Source organism: Varroa jacobsoni, unplaced genomic scaffold, assembly GCF_002532875.2.
Source record: "Varroa jacobsoni isolate VJ856 unplaced genomic scaffold, vjacob_1.0 scaffold_945, whole genome shotgun sequence".
Classification (NCBI taxonomy): Eukaryota; Metazoa; Arthropoda; class Arachnida; order Mesostigmata; family Varroidae; genus Varroa; species Varroa jacobsoni.
The window spans coordinates 140,454-158,814 of record NW_019213847.1 but is presented as its reverse complement, the minus strand read 5'-3'; the positions used below and the strand labels follow the sequence as shown (position 1 = coordinate 158,814).

General features: G+C 40.7%; 1 protein-coding gene across 3 annotated transcripts in view; it reads left to right on the top strand.

Annotated features, from left to right (window-relative positions):
* Positions 1-17,326, top strand: part of Hip1 (Huntingtin interacting protein 1) — a 21,885-nt gene extending 4,559 nt beyond the window's left edge. For 2 of the 3 annotated variants that reach the window (XM_022841728.2, XM_022841729.2), the window contains 16 exons: positions 2,312-2,444; positions 6,465-6,588; positions 6,865-6,942; positions 7,071-7,211; positions 7,982-8,152; positions 8,295-8,435; positions 8,840-8,979; positions 9,192-9,342; positions 10,429-10,608; positions 10,777-11,037; positions 11,450-11,543; positions 11,780-11,874; positions 12,058-12,195; positions 12,701-12,839; positions 13,279-13,433; positions 13,781-17,326. In XM_022841728.2, coding sequence (XP_022697463.1) covers positions 2,312-2,444; positions 6,465-6,588; positions 6,865-6,942; positions 7,071-7,211; positions 7,982-8,152; positions 8,295-8,435; positions 8,840-8,979; positions 9,192-9,342; positions 10,429-10,608; positions 10,777-11,037; positions 11,450-11,543; positions 11,780-11,874; positions 12,058-12,195; positions 12,701-12,839; positions 13,279-13,433; positions 13,781-14,047 — 2,408 coding nt within the window. In that variant the 3' untranslated portion in view covers positions 14,048-17,326. The remainder of the gene's footprint in view (positions 1-2,311; positions 2,445-6,464; positions 6,589-6,864; positions 6,943-7,070; positions 7,212-7,981; positions 8,153-8,294; positions 8,436-8,839; positions 8,980-9,191; positions 9,343-10,428; positions 10,609-10,776; positions 11,038-11,449; positions 11,544-11,779; positions 11,875-12,057; positions 12,196-12,700; positions 12,840-13,278; positions 13,434-13,780) is intronic. The other variant, XR_015312974.1, reaches the window with a different exon arrangement.
* Positions 17,327-18,361: the final 1,035 nt, after the last annotated feature.

The following is an 18,361-nucleotide window of genomic DNA, read 5'->3' as shown; positions in this document are numbered from 1 at the left end:
ATTCAATCTGAATAAATATTTTCTTCACAATAGCCATTTGGTTGGCTCAAAAGAGCTAGACGTTCACTAGCGGTTCGACGTCCTGTAGTTCCCGAGTGGTCAAATCTGCTAAAACCATTGATTTTGCATAGTTAGTAATTGATACTCCCCAGAGTATTCCATCGCTATCGAACTTGTTCCAAAAACTCTTTTCTTTCCGTACTACGTCTTTTATAATAATATGTGGTCTTCGTCGTTCTGTGTTGTCGTTCGCGTGTTGACAAAGCTCGAGCAGACGAACTCGTATTTAGATGTGTACACGCCTATGTAAAAGAGTCGACAAAATTAGTCCCAATCATCCAGTCGTCGTTCAACTTTCTCCAATAGGAGGGTCAATCACCATCGTACATTTTACCTCGTCGTTGTGACGCAACGATGAACACAGTGAAGAACAAAACGAATGGGCTACTTTAAAGGTCTTGGCAATACTCATTCTAGCCTTTACGCAGTGAAAGCCTTTAACGATAGCTGATAACAATTGAATCATAATGGCAGTAATCGTTGACGCTGTTGCCAATCAAACATGGGTAGCATCATATAATCGTACTGACAGCAACAAAATAGTTAGGCGACGTTCTTTTTTCTCGCGCTCTGAAAGATGGCGATATCGATGGTGACACCGATAACGCGCTTGAACGACAGCCGTCGCGAATGTGTCCAGTTCGACATGAACGAACTTCACCATGCCTGAGACAGCCACCCCACTCAAATGTCTTATCCATACATGGAATAGGTACTGATGAGCAAAAGAACCGACGCGAACGGATGATCCAGTACATGCACTGATATTCTCCCGTTTGTCGAAATGAGGACTCTGGCTTCTTGTTGTTGACGCCGCGCTTATCGTCATCATCCTCATTGCGGTTAACGCTATCAGGAAATTTCTATGATATCAAAACCACGGCGGATCCTCCTGTAGCGCTTGAGGATACGAGCTCGGTTGTCGGAGTGGCGAGCGAAGATTAGGACGGGATATACAAATACGTACGGATCGACCGCGTTACGTCGGCTGCATAGCCGTTACGTGGGCACATCAGCTAGCGAAGAGACGTGCTGTTTTGCTCTCATGATGTCTGTTTATGTATGTAAGTGTATGCGCGCTAATGGACGCCGCGACACTGTCGCAGAAGACGTCTTGTGTGCCCTGTGGCAATTACAGGAAGTAAAACTGAACGGTGGAGAAGAGCTAGGCGTTCCTAGTGATGCTATGCCAGGCTGCTTGGAATAGAACGAGCTAACAAAGTGAACGTTTCGATCATGGTTCTAAGCTTGTTGAAATGTTAGTATTATTAAACTGCTTTGCGATTATAACTTCGAAGACCTTAAACAATCTGTCTGACTCTGTTCTGTTCTAACGACAAACGATGCTAAAATACATGTTATGATAGATAATTACAAGATACTACTTGTTGCCCGTAGTTGAATGCAATATATAGAGACTTCTATTTACACTTTATATAGACAAGTGCATGGGTGCGATGGCCTGAACGGTTTGCATGTCGCCTATTTTGCCTTCGAACGTTTGGAATTGTAACAATTGTAGTAACAGCCTAGGACGACATTCGGTACCCTTTATTGCATCCACCCTATACACAACAAACCGGGTAAAAAATAAGCTTGTTATGATTATTATTACCGATTTATCTATATCGTTTGGACCCTTTTTCAAAAATGAATGAGTATTGCCTATTATTATTACTACTGTAAGCGAGTCATTGAATCGATGCTAATATCTAGATCATATTAATGACTAACTTTATACCATTTGTATCGGCGTGTTAAACGTAGGTCGGTGACGGGCATGTCGGCATAGGTAAACTTTCCTCAAAGAATTCAGTGTAAAATGGGAGCTGATCTTTCCCTTATATGCATAGATATTCATAACTAATTAGCAGTACGTATGTGGATAATCTTGTCTTTCTTTGAGGTCTCATTCGAGGTACAGCATTGTGGGTCACCGTTTGACTGGACACGTTTATATGAAACTTTGTTTTGTTTTGGCCAACGATGTCAAATTCCACAGCATTTATTCACTGATATCCATTTACATTTCATGATACCTTTGGTACCAAATTTCATACGGGGAACGGCATACAACAAATACATGGACGTTTCTGTCCTGCTATATTTTGTCTGTATCCCAGCACCTGTCAGGAAAGCGGCCAACAAAGTAGATGTCGGAGAAGGGATGCTACGAGCAGCTATAATAGAGCGATATATATATATATATATTCATTTTGTGTTTGTCTATCAATATATCTGTTTGTTTAAGGACCGTACACATTTTGGGAGTTTGCAATGCGACTGCCGGTTCAGGAGAATCCTATTCTCGCCTGGAAGTTCTGCTATGTCGTCCATAAGCTCCTCCGTGAAGGTCACGACAAATGCATACCGGTCAGCTTTAGGTAAGTGGATACGTATTCTCGCATAGCGACCACAGCAGTTCGTGAAACAGTGACTGCGTAAGCTGAATGGAGCTAAGCACGCATCTTCGAACTGAAACTCTCCAACGCGAAACTTGCTATAATTTTATAAGATTCGACTAAAAGTATTTTTTCACCGCGTTCTTCTTTTATTAGAATAATTATTCTATTGTTTTTTTTTTTTTTCAATGTAAAGTTTCGCCATGATTCCCACGAATTATTATTGTTCATCCGTATACAACTTGTCTCAAACGAAAGGATCCTTGAGATAAATAATAGCTAAACATCGAGTTACGAGTTTGTCTAATTGTATTGTAGACAATTTGAGTAAATATTGCTTCGGTTCGCACAAACGGCAGCTTACGGCAGAAGAGAAACTATTGTGTAGCATATATTCGTTAGACTGAAGAAATTTTCCACCGTTTCTTTTTCTTGAATAGAAATTACCACTTCTTTTTTTCGGTAACAACAAGTTATTATGTCCTATCTACCGGATTACCCCGTACTGGCAACAACCTTGCACCACTTTCCCACTAAGCAACGTATGCCGTTTTTTTATCAGCAAGCTGCGTCTGAAAGAAGTTTCAAATCACTACCATTTCGAGCCTTTGGTCCGTGCCGGAGGTAAGGCCGCGAAAGTGATTGCTACGGAAAGAGTGAACGTCTGTCGCTGTAAGAGGACAAAAAGGTACCGGGAAATCTCTTATACGAAATCTAAGGAAGCAGCACTAATGAGCAACTGGAGTTATCCCTTTCGAATAGCCTACAGCTGGTTCAAATAATAGGCCAAGTCACTGTTTGGTTCGTAGAAAACAATCCCCAATGAAGCAGGCCCTTGCAGTCCCACCAAACGCACAGTACAACTGATGTCCGGTTGGACCCTGCGACTTGGCTTCTTTCCTAGACCTAGCCATTGCCATCTTTAGTTTGTGTGGTGAGAGTTTTGTATAAAAATCAATGAATACCAAGCAAAATGTTGAGGGGCAGCGCTAAATCGTAATTTTTCAGAGATTCCACGCGATACCAAAGCCTCAAGTACCAGTGTGAACCCAAGGGATATGAAGTGGTTAGCGACGGTCGTGTGATTGTAGCCCACCTTTTCAGCCAATTCTGGGCTTGTTTGTCGGCCGTTTTTTCTCGAAAAAAAGCCTTCAAATTCGGATGTTGGGCCAGGGCGAGCGGGAGTTCTTTAGATCTCGGCTACCACTTCTGATCGATCAAACCACGTTTGAGAATCGACGGCATCGCTGCCATACATAAAGGAAATGTCCCGGGCTGTTTCGTCTGCACCTTGGCCTCGCCAGAACGCATAAGACAAGATGTGTCAAAAATACATACTTTTCCGCCTAGAATATTCATCATTGAGTGTTGTCTCGAGTTGAAATCATATTCCTAACAAAACGCAGCGAAAAAGTAACGAAGTTGTATATAGCAATCTGCTTTGTAATTTCTGTGAGCATGTCGACATTTTGATAATGCCCAAAGACTACCTCATGCATAATCGTTTTAAAATTCGTTTTTGTACACCTCGTACTGCAAAATTGTCATCAAACCGCAGAACAGATTTTGCACCTCTGCCATAGAATGTCAGTCATGATCCTGACTTGTAGAAGCGTCACTTAGTACGTCGTCTTACATTACCTTACGTATCGTATATCCTTCTCTTGCATAAACGTCCATTTAGAAACTTTTTTTTTTTGTTTATATTAGGGTGTTACAAGCGAATCTGGTGGACTTCAAAACAGAATAACCCTTGTAGCACACGCCGCTAGCAGACAAAATATACCTGATAGATATTCCAGTCGTCTAGGAACCTGTGAATGCAAACCGTTTAAATTTAATCTAGAAGAATTGATCTCAAGAAGAAAAACATTTTTAAAATCAACGCTCAGTTTTCGTTCCTGGAAGGATACATCGCCGCGAGAATTAATCGAAGACTGGTGAAGACATTGGGCAAAAAAGCTTTAGATGAAAGCATAGTAAGTAAATGGTGCAAACGTTTTAATAACGGCGATTCCAACGGTAGACTGGAGTGTAGACGATAAGCAGGGAGGTGACCAGATGTCGGGACCGGGAGACCAAGAACGCGTTGCCGCAATCGAGACTTTTCACGGGAGCGGAACCTGAAACTTAAGGACTTTGTCGACAAAAAGCTGGCATTTTACAGAGCGAATTTTTACAGTAAATACAGTAAATTTTTCCTCTAACAATATAAATGGCGTCGCCGAAAAGTGGATTTCTATTTGACAAAAAGAATTGCGAAGACGCATTACGAAGAATTATGTCGAACTGGTTCTTATTCGATCATTTACTGCCATCCAGTGACCAGCTCACATTGCTAGTAATCGTAAATGTCACATCTATGTGTAGCTGGCTTAATAAAATTCTCGTAACGCTTTTGCTGGACACCCTTCACGGGCTTAGAGTATTGGGGTTAGATACGACAAACCGCGATGTCGTTTAACGTTTATGCGAGACTCTGATTGGTTAAGTCAATAGAGCATTATCGCAATATAATATAGTATAGGTAGAAGTGGTGCTAGCGAGCCGGCGCTCTTTTTAGTTGGTATTAGCTTCACTTCACTGCATATGCGGCTTCACTTATTTTTAGAGCGTCTTCGTACGTACTACAATCGCGCTACCTCAACGTTCTTAAGCTGAGGCATCAAAAGCGGGTTGTTGTATCGATGGTACGGTTACAGGTGCACAGTCGATTCACTGATGCGTGGATAGAATATACGGTTTGGAACTATTCGCATCTGCCCAGAGAGGTCTTCAGTTCGAATCTGATGGGGCGCATGTAAATCAATGCAAAGTTATACTTGACAGTTTGTTAATAAAACACATTATTATAGTATTTTCCAAAGAACTAGGGCTAACTGCCGACGGCTGTAAACCTTACCCCTTCGAGGATTCCGACTGCCATATCTCAGGACAGAAAAGTTACCCTCAAAATATCCAAGCATCGTAATTGAGTCAACTTCTCACCATCCTTGGCACAAATACAATGGCAATGTATAAATATTTTTGAGAGAATGTAGTCTTTCTATCGCTATATTTGCCCAAAGCAAGAACGTTAGTTCTGTTCGGTTGTTTGTTCGAAAACAATAAAGGCAGAACGCGTTATTGACTGATTGTCATCTTCTGGAGTGGCTGCTTGACGAGTTACCACAGATACGAGAAATGAAACAAGCTAACAATACTATATAAATATGTATGATCTCCTTTTACTTTTCGAGCGTTTCACTTGTTCCATGTTTTTAAAGGTATTCAAAGTCCATATCTCTACATATAGATAGAAACGGTATGCTGGACGCAGATTTTATAAAATAGCATTTGTCAATAGCTAGACGTTTTTAATCTGGCTGAATTGGAAATCGACTGAGCGGGTATTAAAGCGTCTCGTATTAAAGCCGTCCCAAAATAATCTAGCACAATCGTTGTTGCGTGTTACGTTTAATCGTCCTCTTTCATTATATAGACGTCAACAAAAGCGTCGCTTGCTATGCCAAATCGTCAAACTCTTCTATAAACAATGTAGTTAGCTGCCTCTGGTCAGCCTTATTTGCCTTATTTGCTACGCTTATTCTTACGTAACGGCCCGTATTAATCCTGCTACGACTTTCGTACGTCGTTGTAAAGGCCGCAACACTAACACCTAACAGGAGGAGAACGGGAGCCGGCCTTTAACAACTCCTACGTTGGACTATCGAATGTAATTCGCAGTCTAAACATTACAGTTTGGCTACACTTTGTAGGTGTAAGCCCACGCTAATTATATAGTTATATAATAGTTATGCGATTACACAGCAGAACATAGGATGCGGTAGACGATGGCGAAGGGTTTAGTAAGCGATAATGTTCGACGGATCACATCTAATCTCCTATATGCTCCTAATTATAACTTGTTATATATATATATATATATATAATTAATTATGATTGTAAAGTTTTATTAGCAAAAGCATTTATAATTTGCTACTGCACTCGTATCACTTACAGGTACATGAATAAATTTGCTGACTTGGGCAGGCTTTGGGGCCTCCTTAATGAAGGGTACGGACGTCTTATTGAGCTGTATTGCGCTCTCATTCTACAAAAACTAAAATTTCATGCGCGATATCAGGTCAGTGACTCGAACGTTTTTCTGTGATTCTTTTTTTTGTTCGTAATAGAAGTATCAGTTGTTTTTGTGTCAGTTAGACGTTCATTAAAATGTCTTGTTTAATAAACATATCCTTTGGTTAGGGTGGCAACAGCCTTTTTTCCTTTTATTAGGATATCTAGGGTTTTCGTTTGAGTGTCCACCTTCGAAACTGCGGAAATAATTTCAGCCTATTTTATAGGTAACGTATGCACTAACTTGTTCCTTTAACATGATTTTTCTCTTCGCCAACCTCAGGGCATACCTGGAACACTAGTGCTAGCTGATGAACAGTTATTGGCTGTATCGGAGGGCGATGTAAACGTTTTCTTCCAGGCAAGTTATTCTCCTAGAGCGTAGTTACCATTGCCCATATCAAAGTATAGCTTTAACCGAGTGCGTTGTAAAGTTTTCACTATAATCTGAAGCTGGTTTAGGCCTAAATATGTTGGCGCCGTTGTCAGTTTGCATGTGACATCTTCGACTACATGGAAAAGGTACTATCGCTCCAGGCGGCTGTTTTTGGATCGCTGGATATGGCTCGAGCGAACTCGATGACCAACTCAGGTCAGTGCCGATTGGCGCCGCTAATCTGTTGCATTCAGGTAAGTATCCACTTGTTTTACTGTCTTTAAGCTAACTCTACGATTGAACATTGTACTAGCTTCTTATTTCCCGCTACTTATCGTTAGTCGAATTGAGATTTAACCGTTGGCATTTGTTTTCGAAATACGTCGGGTGTTACAATAGCACTCAACGAAATCAACTGCGGTTAAATGGCGTAACAGCTCGAAATGGGTGGCATCATCGCCATGTTATGATTCGATAGTACGGAACGGATATTAATGACGTTCCCTTATTGCTATCAGGGAAATATCTTACGGAGGTCAGAATTTAGCGCCTAAGTTAAACTGTCGTTGCAGGCACAGACCTGAGGATAAACTGTAATTTTCTGTGTATTTAGAGAATATTAATAATAATACATTAAAACAGCGTGTGCTTTCTGTTTATTACAAACCTGATATAGACAGCCCATGCTTCAATCTTATCGTTCTGAGGGTGAAGCAACTGCGTAGCCCCCGACAATGTGGCTTTTTTCAATTGTCTGTGACAATTTGTTCCTCTTTAGATGTCAATTAAGTTCATCAACATATTACTCGAATTGTTTCGAAACAGCTGAAGTTCGAGCGTGCGCTGACATGTCATTGTCTAGTATAGAACTTTTTTTACCATATATTATACATACCAAGCTTTTGTAGCTGATTAACAATTGCACCTTATATGAAATTCAGCTGAGTATGCGAGTCTCAATCTGTACTCGTTAGTGACGTGACAAGTAGAGAACTTACCTGCTGTCATACTTGTCTGTCTATAGGACTCATCGCAGTTATATGACTTCGCAGTGAAAGTTCTTTTTCATCTTCACGCTCGATTACCCGCCGATACTCTTCAGGGTCACCGGGATCGATTCATGGCGCAGTTTCGTCAACTTCGAGGTTTCTACGCTAATTGCGCAAACCTTCAGTACTTCAAAACGCTAGTTCAGGTGCGAAGCAACTCAGTAAAGCTTTCTTAGCTAGAAACTTCAAAAGATATTCGATGCATACAGGATATTTTAAAGCAGCATGCATTACCTTATTAAATAGGGCGTTCGTATATTTCACACGTACCGTTGATTTCAATTCTAGGTTCCTTCATTGCCTCCTTCGCCGCCTAACCTTTTGAAGGCGTCAGAGCTTAATTCGCACGTCCGCCCCGTCGTTGTTCTACCACCACAACCGGTGGAAGCAGCTGAAGTTGCCGAAGACCTCATTGACACATCTTCTCCTGTAAATAAATCATTCCACAAGTTTATTGACGCACTATGGTTGATAATAAATAAATAGATTACACATTTAGCTTAAATATTTGCGCGCCGACTAATCGAGATTGATGTAATCGTAAGTAAAAAGGCATTGGAATTACTGTAAGATTTTCTAAATGTAACAAATCTTGCGTAACTGGTCAGTTGAAATATAATACTTTTTCTTTCAAACAGTTCTGCTTATATCTATCCTTTGCCGGCAAAAAGGCCATGACCAATTTATTGCCTACAAATAAATCTTACTAATGTTGGCAAAATTTGTTCATTCAGCCGTTTCGAGGAAACTTGGTGTTGAAGTTTTGTTTGTTAGAGTTGCAATCGCGATTTTATGGCTTTAGTATAGCATTTTTCGCCCGCATCTATGCGCAGGTCAATCAGATGCCAGATTCGTCCATGGCAGGAGCCGGAAGTCCCCCTCCGCCACCTCGAAACTCTTCTGTAGACCACGAACTAGGTCAAAGAAAGGATGCTATTATTGAACAATTACTTAAGGAACTCGAAGTTGCAAGGTAACAGCATCTTTAGATGAGCAAGTCGACGGCACATGGGTCAATGGACGAGATACATATCTGTTAAGAATTTCGTTTGCGGAAACTGATCACATGCTGTATATGAATGCCAGCCATATGTAACTCACAGTGCCTATGTTTTTTCGGTAGCCAGCTTTAATCATAAAATTGTACTAGTGCTAAACATATCATTTCATTTTTATCCATGTTAGGATGGAAGCCCAACGTGTTCGACTTGAAGACGATACAGTAGCAATGGAGCTTCGCCTTCAACAGGCTACTCTCGAAGGTCAGCTTCGTGCCGAACAAAACAACGTCCGTCAGTTACAGGGACAACTAGCGGCTCGTCTCGAATCTCACCAGGTTGGTACCAATTTGGTGAGGTTTACAACAGGCAGTGGGACGCGAAGAGAAAATACGATCTAGGGAGACCTGTTGTTGGGGCCTTCGACGCTTAACACTAAATTCGCTAATTATGGACAGTAATCGAATCATTGAGGGGCGCTAAGGAGCCTTTAAACGAAAACCACAAACATAAGCTGGAAATTTTCGAAAAGGCTCATTTTGCTTCCCAGTCTCAAATACACGTTCAGCGTAACCAATCGTTCTACGCAACCTAACCAATCGTTCTTTCCGTTCGGCTGTACGTTTATGTTCTGCATAATAATTTTCCGTGATGGTCGTATCGATATTAGTTAGGTAAATAGTTTGGTCCCAAGAGCATATTATACATGCATTTGGCATCGGTATAAAGCACCGTTGTCGACTGACCCACGTATTCGTTTAAGACTTTTCTTAAATAGCATACACTCGATCCGTTTTCGCGTCAGCTGCCCACCGCATACGACCTATAGCGATTGTATTAATGGAATTTCATACACTCATTCGACACCACCAGCAATGGCTCTCGTGTAACTTACTACATTCGCTCAAAAGTAGCATCAGGTATATTGTTTTTTAAACAACGTACGCTTATATGAGCTCGGTTACGGCTTACTTGGCGCTAGAAGGGCCGTCGTCAGGCGAGATCAAGAAGAAGATACTAGCTTTTACATAAGCGATAAAGGTAGTTTTGCCGTCAACGGGAGCCATCGAACGAACGGTAGCTAAAAAAGGGTCTTGCCGTCAGGGAAAGATCAAATGGAGTTAGTCTATAAGATGTCGACCGACATTGTACACGTCGTATCTGTACATCTTCTAACGAAAATGCGGCGCACGTCGGTCGTTCGGATCGGCTAACGGACAAGACGACTGCTACGGCCAGGAAAATGGATAGTATACTAGGGAGAGTATCACAAGGACTGCAGTTATCATGTCGTAATAGCATAACATCTCTGACAGCATAGATCCGCTTCAGCAGGCTTGATATCCATACCAGTTATTCTGCTGATGGGGCCTAAACTTGATTAAGGTGTCATCATCTAATTTTTACTCAATTTTTGTCCACAGGTATCAGCGGTAATGCAGGACCAACTTGAACAGCTAGAGAAGAAGTGTAAATCGAGTGACGACAAATTCCTTAAAATGAAGGGTATCTACACCAAACTTCGAGAAGAACATATTCGCCTGCTTCGAGCAAAGGCCGAGCTCGAAAAGAAACTTCAGCAAGAGCATAAAAAAGCAGAAGAGGTAGATCTCATAGTCCGTTCAGCCGTGCGCACACAGTCTTTATTTGAACCTTTTGATTTCAATGTCGAAAAATAGAAAGAAGCGCATTTTGTACGGTCGTTAACAGTCCTCTTCTTCTTAGGAGAGAATTAAATTGCTCTTGACATTGATCGATTTTGTGACCATCAGGAAAAGCTTACGGAGCCAGAAAGTATTCTGTCGTCCCGCAGCGGCTTGCTTCTAGCTGGCATTATGGAGGCAGTTGTAGACGGGGCGGTGTCAGAATTAGATATTCCGCCAAGCCAAGATCGCTTTTTGCAGAACGCGGAGATGGCGGAAACAACGTTAAAGTCGCTTCGACGAGCCGAGGGAACGGAAGAAGAGGCCCAACTTCAGGCAACTTGCTTCGCGTTGGTTCATCAAATTTTTCAGCTGCTACAGAGCGCCAAGGTGGGGAAATACGATAATGCATACCAAGTACATTAAACTGTTTTTAGAAAATGAAACACCTAGTCTGTGTATGAGATAGCCGTAAGCCATGATCTGTAATCACAGAGTAAAAAAGCGAGTTTTCACCACAGAAATCGATCGCAATATATACGGAGACGACAAGCAGTTTCAGCTATGAGACACACGCCCCTTCAACCGTCCTAACAGGGAAACCTTACTGAGACGCACTCGTCCACTCCAAGCTGTGCTTTACTAAAGGCTCTTATCGCATGATTGTACATGCATAGATAATGCATCAATACTTTTCTCTGTATCCATATAATGATGTGCATTGGAAAGTATTCGAACAGTTCGGCGCCTATGCACCTATATATATATATCGATGTCTCCAGTAACAGGGTGACGTTCGCAGGCAAATGCGCACCACTGCCCTAGTGTTGAAGCAGGACACGAGATTATTACCCGCGCACGCACAGTCGGATTGAACAGTATTGAATTGTTCAAAAGTAAGTAGCGCGATCGGATATACGATTCTCTTACTTCATCCTGTCTAAATCTTCAACATATTTCGATGCTAAGATTGAAAGCATCGTATAAGACCGAAATAATGTGTGAAAATATTATCAGGAAATCATCGTAAACAAATTGATTCATATGAATTAAAAAATATTCTTCCTCTTTTGACTGTTTACGTGTACAGTTAGTTAACTTATATCTGTATAACTTCACGCTGATATTACAGGACTTCGAATCGGAGAAGTTGATACAAGCGCATGTCTAGCCAGTCTGCGAGAGCTCGTAACCTGCATCGAGTCACAACGCCTTAAAGACGAGCAGGTGAGCAGAAGGGTAGAAATTTTACTATCGTATTCTAGCGGTCGGAATCTCTAACAAATTACGAAGTCTACCTGATTCTATGGATTATTGTTTTAACATCATGGTTTACGAAACGAAACATCGTAAAGCCGCATACATGCAATGACTAACTTTAGTAAGTGCCAAATGACGAAAATGTTTCAGAAAAATCAGGCTGAAGACATTGGCCATTTATTATCAGAAGAATTAGCTCAAATGGACCAGGCCATTGCGGACGCAACGAAACGTATTAGCGAAATCTTTGCTAAATCGCGAGGCTCTGATGAGGGCGTCAAACTTGAGGTATACGAACACTGGCTTCGATGCCTTGTCAAGTACGGTGTGCAATATTATACGTATGGTAATAGTTGTCATTGAGTGGTTGAAGCAAGGGGCGTTGGAGGTCTTTTTAATAGTTTGTGCCACACAAACGAATTTCAACTCTTCATGTTCATTATATCCGCTAGGGCAAATCCGAAATACTACACGATATTTGACGACAGATCAACAATGTCCTCAATCAAGCTACAAAAGTCTTCTGCAAAAGCCAACAATAAAATTACTAATGAGGAAGCTCCACTGTGGCTGTCAGCACATTAGACAAATCTTCATGTGGTTCATCTGGCATCATTAAGTTGCACGTGATCCTAAGTTACTACCCTACTGCTTATTCAAAGATGATAGATATGACTCCCACCCTTCTTGCGATTAGTGAACACAGGATAGCTGCGTCTAGGCTCGCCGTAGGTGGAAATTAGTACAACAACAACAAAGAAAGCTCAGCCATATATTGTTAAACAATCTCCAGGTAAACAGTCGAATATTGGGAGCATGTCAGCTGCTAATGGGCGCTGTTACGACTTTGGTAAAAGCGGCGCGGCATCTTCAAGAAGAAATCGGGGGCTTCTCCAAAGAATTTTACACTAAGAACCATCGGTGGACTGAAGGTAAGCTTGGCGGTGAAACGCATTTATTCATTATTGCAATATTATCTATGACCGGCAGGTATATCTACTAGTTGTGTTGAGTATTAGTTAACTGCAAGGATTATCCACAGTTTGTGGACTCTAGATATCAATTGCTTTTCATGAAGTAACGACTGGAGCTCTCATGTAAAAAGGCAAAAATCAATTGACGAACTCCCGTACTCCAAAGCGGGAATCGATTGAGAACATCACGTAACAGGCTAGAGAAGAACTGTTCTTCACTGAACTTCTACCTTGTACTATGGACGCAAGATCCCGATTTGAGCACGGAAACTCGTTGTACGTTATTATTAGTCATGTTAATCTCTCGTCAAGTTGCTAAAACCTAGTTCCCTGGGTCCTTAAAATGTTAGCGACTGAAATGTTACCCATTTGTCCAACTCCCTGCTCTCATCAACAGGTCTGATATCGGCGGCAAAGGTTGTGGGTATCGCAGCGAATTTATTAGTGGACGCAGCCGATCGTTGCGTGAGCGGTGATGCCAAAATGGAAGAGCTTATTGTTGCTTCCCAGGAAATATCGGCGGCCACGGCGCAACTGCTCGTGGCCAGCAAGGTTCGTCTCTGCTCCCTGATTTCATTTCGATTTTCCGCGTATCGCCCACTCCTAATGCACTCTTGCCTATTCATTGGACTCAACATCTTTGCCTGAAAAGTTGTTATAAAATGCTATTCAAATTGTTGAAACAAAGGAAAATCCTTTCATTATAATACACGTTTATTAGTTATAAATTGGAATATACCGACTATGTTCAATCCTATCATGTATGTACTTTTTCGTGTGCCATTATTAATCATTGCATAATCCAAGGTAACTTGCCTTTCTTGACAATGAACATTTGTATAGATATAGTTCTTATTCCCTCTTTTTTTTTCTGTGCGATTCGTTTTGCGACGGCTCAGGTCAAAGCTGATCGTCAGTCTACTCGATTGGCAGCACTGGGCGCTGCAAGTAAGGCCGTTATGGAGAACACGGCCAACGTTGTGGCCACGGTAAAAAGCTGTCGACAACAGGTTGATGAGTCGCAGGACAAAATTGAGGGTCTCAGTTTACACCAGGCTAAACGGCGCGAGATGGAGTTGCAACTGCACGTTCTCGAACTAGAAACCGAACTTGAGAAAGAACGTCTGCGCCTTGGTGCGCTGCGACGAAGGAACTATCATGAATAAAACGAGCTGGGCAGAGACTTTGCGTGCAATCCTACGTTGTATTTCTCGGACGTACGAAGCATCCTATCCAAATCTCAACTACAAAATGGCTTTTGGCAATAATCAACCGGTCAGTGTCGCGGTAGTACATCAACTCGACGATTTCCATTTCTCAGGCGAAAACGTTTGTTCTAATATCTATATTTCGTTTACATACTACTAAGTATTCACGAACAAATATGTTCCTACAGCAATAGATGACAATGGCTATAGCAGGCAGTAATGGAACTTGTCTATCCAATCGGTACATTTGATATGTAAATTATATATACATATATGTATGTAATTAGGTCGTGGACAGTCTTGAAAAACCAATACGTTTTGTTATTTCCCTAGATCTTTTTAATTGGAATTATTTAAATATTTTTCTCATAAATATGTCTTTTCACAGATTTCACGGAAAAAACCTCGTTAGTTTGTCCGCTCGGGGAATTTCTCATTTCGTTTTTTTTGAGAACAACCTATCTTAATTTTTGCAATATTTTACGTTAACGGATTGAATGAATGAGTCAGACTTAACCGCTGTGGCCCAGTGGTCGTTAGCCCTTCCAAGTTTATGAAGGAGGTGTGCTTACTCAGTGATTCATTGGCGTGCCTACACAGAAGCTCATCGCAGCGATCCGTCCAAGACAAGCGGTCTGCGAAGCGTAAACTATAACATATAGTTGCAATCTTCACAGGAAGCACCGATACTATCTCTTGAGCCATGAGCTGGATGCAGTTGAATCGTAGGCATCTATTTTTTTTAAAACTCCGAAACATGAAAGTAAGTTCTTTCCGTCATAAAGTTTTCTGTGTGGAGTTTTTTCATAACGAGAAGCCAACTTAGAAAAGTTATCTGGATCACCTTATCTATCGTTTCCAGGTAATCTGAACATATTGTATCTAAACGATATATAATTTCTCCTTCTTTTTATACTAACGAAAAAGAAAAAGGAAATTCGGTGTCGTCATATTTCGTTAGCGTTTCAACGAACGATAACGGGCTGCACTATTTCCATTCGCAAATCGTACTATGGTTATTTATTAATTTAATATTGAAATTTTTATAGCCTCATTAACTAATTGTTCCTACGATTGGATCCATATTCCCGCAGTTAATCTTGGTGCGATACTTACTTACAAAGGAGGACGGCGTCGTCCGTGCTAATTTCTATCCATCGAAGGCGCGTTCTAATAGAATAGGACTTTACAATATGAAATGTGTTTTAAGAGTGTCAGAAATCTAGAGACATTTACATATACTCACTCAATATACATGAACAGTTATAAGTATGCAAAAATAGAGACGTTATCGTGTATTTCCCAGTTTTAATGCCGCAGGACGTTAGCTAAGAGACGTGTTATACTGAGGCGAACAGGGGAAAACACGAACCGCAGTCTTTTGTCGCCTGTCGAAGCACTGGATCAGCGGCGAAGCTGATAGCGGTGTGTCACTGTATACCCGGCAAGAAGATATATTCAATGTTCGATTGAAGTAAAGGATCAAAAAGTGTTTTCAGTTACTCTTTGGGTTCACGCGTTCTGCAGTCCCAGCATAAAACGGAGCTGCTACAGGACGCCACACCCATACTTGTGAATCCGATGGCTAGATAAGGCCAGTTACTTCGGTACACAGGGAGCCACTTTGGGCCTATTTTTGATTGAATTGCTTTCCCGGTCTTAATAGGTCTGCAGGAAGGCACCGTCGCGGCTAGGTCTTATTCGTCGAAGAAGACTGGAAACATTGTCACTCCCAGTCTTTGGTAACGAAAGCCCTAAACATGTATGACACTACATCTCCTAATGCTGTTGTAAAAATAAAACATTGTAGAAAGCTGGTCTATTTTCGAATCTCATAGTCAAACTGTGGTCGTTCATGGGCGATTTCTAGGCAAAGCAGGATGTACGACGTGTAATAGTCTCTAAAAAACAGCACACAAACGTCTCATTAGCTGCTACATTTTTATAACACCCATAGCGAAAATGCCCGGAATCCTATGTGTTGCAAGGCTGAGCATGGACAAATGCAGGCTGCTATCAAATATGAAAGATTAATCATAATATTGAAGAAACAAAAGGCCTTAGGCGTTGAGAAAAAGGCTTCGCATGCGTATTTACGTAAGGAACAACTGAGTAGCCTTGTCTTTGATAGATTCATCAATATATACACACCCTATGCGAACTATAACGCTTAAGAATGACAATGAAAAATTTAAGACAAAAAATAAACATCCTTTATTTAAGCGAGGCAATCAAGCGACAGCTCTCGACTAAAATATCAGACAACTTACAGAGGCGATATACTCAGAGCAGAGTTTTTTTCTATTTTTTAGATCTTTTCTTTAAATAGCCATAAAATAATATAACCTAGCGCTAATTGCTGATATTCACCCTGTGGCAAATATTAAAACAGAAACGTTATATCTGTATGGCCACGAACATGCGATAGGATAAAAAATTAACAGATAGAACACTATACTGGAGTTAGGTGCATTTTACTTTTATAGAAATGCAGCGGCAAATGAATGGAAACTGCCTAAGCTTAAAACATATGCTACGTCTGACCGGAAAATGGAAAGCTTACAGACTATATATACATATATATATATATATAGGATATACGACGAGGAGTACGAAAAAAGTGAAGTTACGCCTTGTAACTTTTCGTACCAATATTAGCCCAAATACACGTTGCGTTAGATGTGAATGACTGCGTGCGTGTAGTTTTTCCCATATCATTTTTAGATCATGAGTGTGTATAATGTATTGCACGGTGACATACTTTCCCACCTTCTCGACTGCTGTATCGGTGAAAGCAATTGTCTAACAAGTTACCTCATAAAACTAGTCATTGCCAGTAACGCTTCATTAATATCCGAATGTATGGCGTAGCTAGTTTAAGGTATCTTGATGAAACCTACAATATTCTCCACCCATTGTGTCCTACCGATCATGCGGAATGTCATGTTGCTATTAATTGTAGCACATAACAATTATCAATTAACAACAACAACAACAACCACAGAACGAGCGAAGCCCGGGCGTGCCTTCGACTCGGCCTTTCAATATTGTAAATGAAAAAAATATATATCTCTCTCAGAAGTAGAACGAGCACCTAACGAAATGAGCATAACATCAACCATTGTGTACAATTCCGAAACGCTAATGATAGTTATACGATAAAGAGAGACGGTGACGACGAGATATTAAGGGTAATAATGATATTAATAATAAATATTTGAATAACATGAACCACTACGGAACGTGTTTTTGATTTTTTCGCAACTTTATTTTGTCTAATTAGGATTTATTTAGAAATGATGAACACACAAAACGTGTTATACACAAAACGATAGTGTGCGCTTGTCGATAGGAATACCCGGGAAATCCGGGCCATACTGGAAAGAAACTAATTTTGAAAGTCGAGTCTTTGAAAAAGTTGTGTAAAAAATACACAATGGTTTGCCTCTACTTAATACTTTAACAGCGGCTCAATATTTCGACAAAAGCTCTCAACGTTTTGCACCGCCGTTAGACATTTCATTAAACGGCTGTTTTCTAGTAAAAAGCAAATTGTGTCTATGCCAGGATTCGAACCTAGACCACAACGTGCGTGCTTCTATGATCAGCAAGAAAATACGTTACCCACTAGAGGGACTTTCTGTTAAGTTCTGTTTAAAAAATTAAAAATAAGTACAGAAATCGAAAAAATGAAAAGGCTTTAGCGAATCAAATTCGAATAGATTCTCTCAGTGTATTGTTACCTGATCATTTACGTTGCTTCCTGTCATGTTATATTATTATAAAGTAGACATCGAAAAAAACTGGGCTGTCCATCTTTAGATTTCGCAAAGTCTCTACCCAACGATACCCTAGACAGAGCAAGCAGTTACACAAGTTATAATAATTAAGCCGTATAGCTCAGCTGAAGTTACAAACGAAGCCAATAGAAGAGGGTATTAAGGCAGTTGAGAAGCTGGCTAAATCTTGATTTTCGATGGCCATCATTCTGTAATCAATATAATCATATCGAAAGCTTTTTCAACTATAATTTTGCATGGTTCACCTGTAACCCAGGCGGCGCAGTGCGAACTTTTTTATCATGAAAAAGTCTTTACTGAACTGTCGCATTCGTATGACTTCTTCTTTTATAAAGGTCTCATTTACATCAGACAACGTATATAACCAGATGTAAAAAAAAAAGAGTAAATATTTTTGTTGACTGAAAAGTAGACGAAATAAATATGTCTATTTCAATACCAGAGTACACTTCCAACCTAAGTACGATACGCC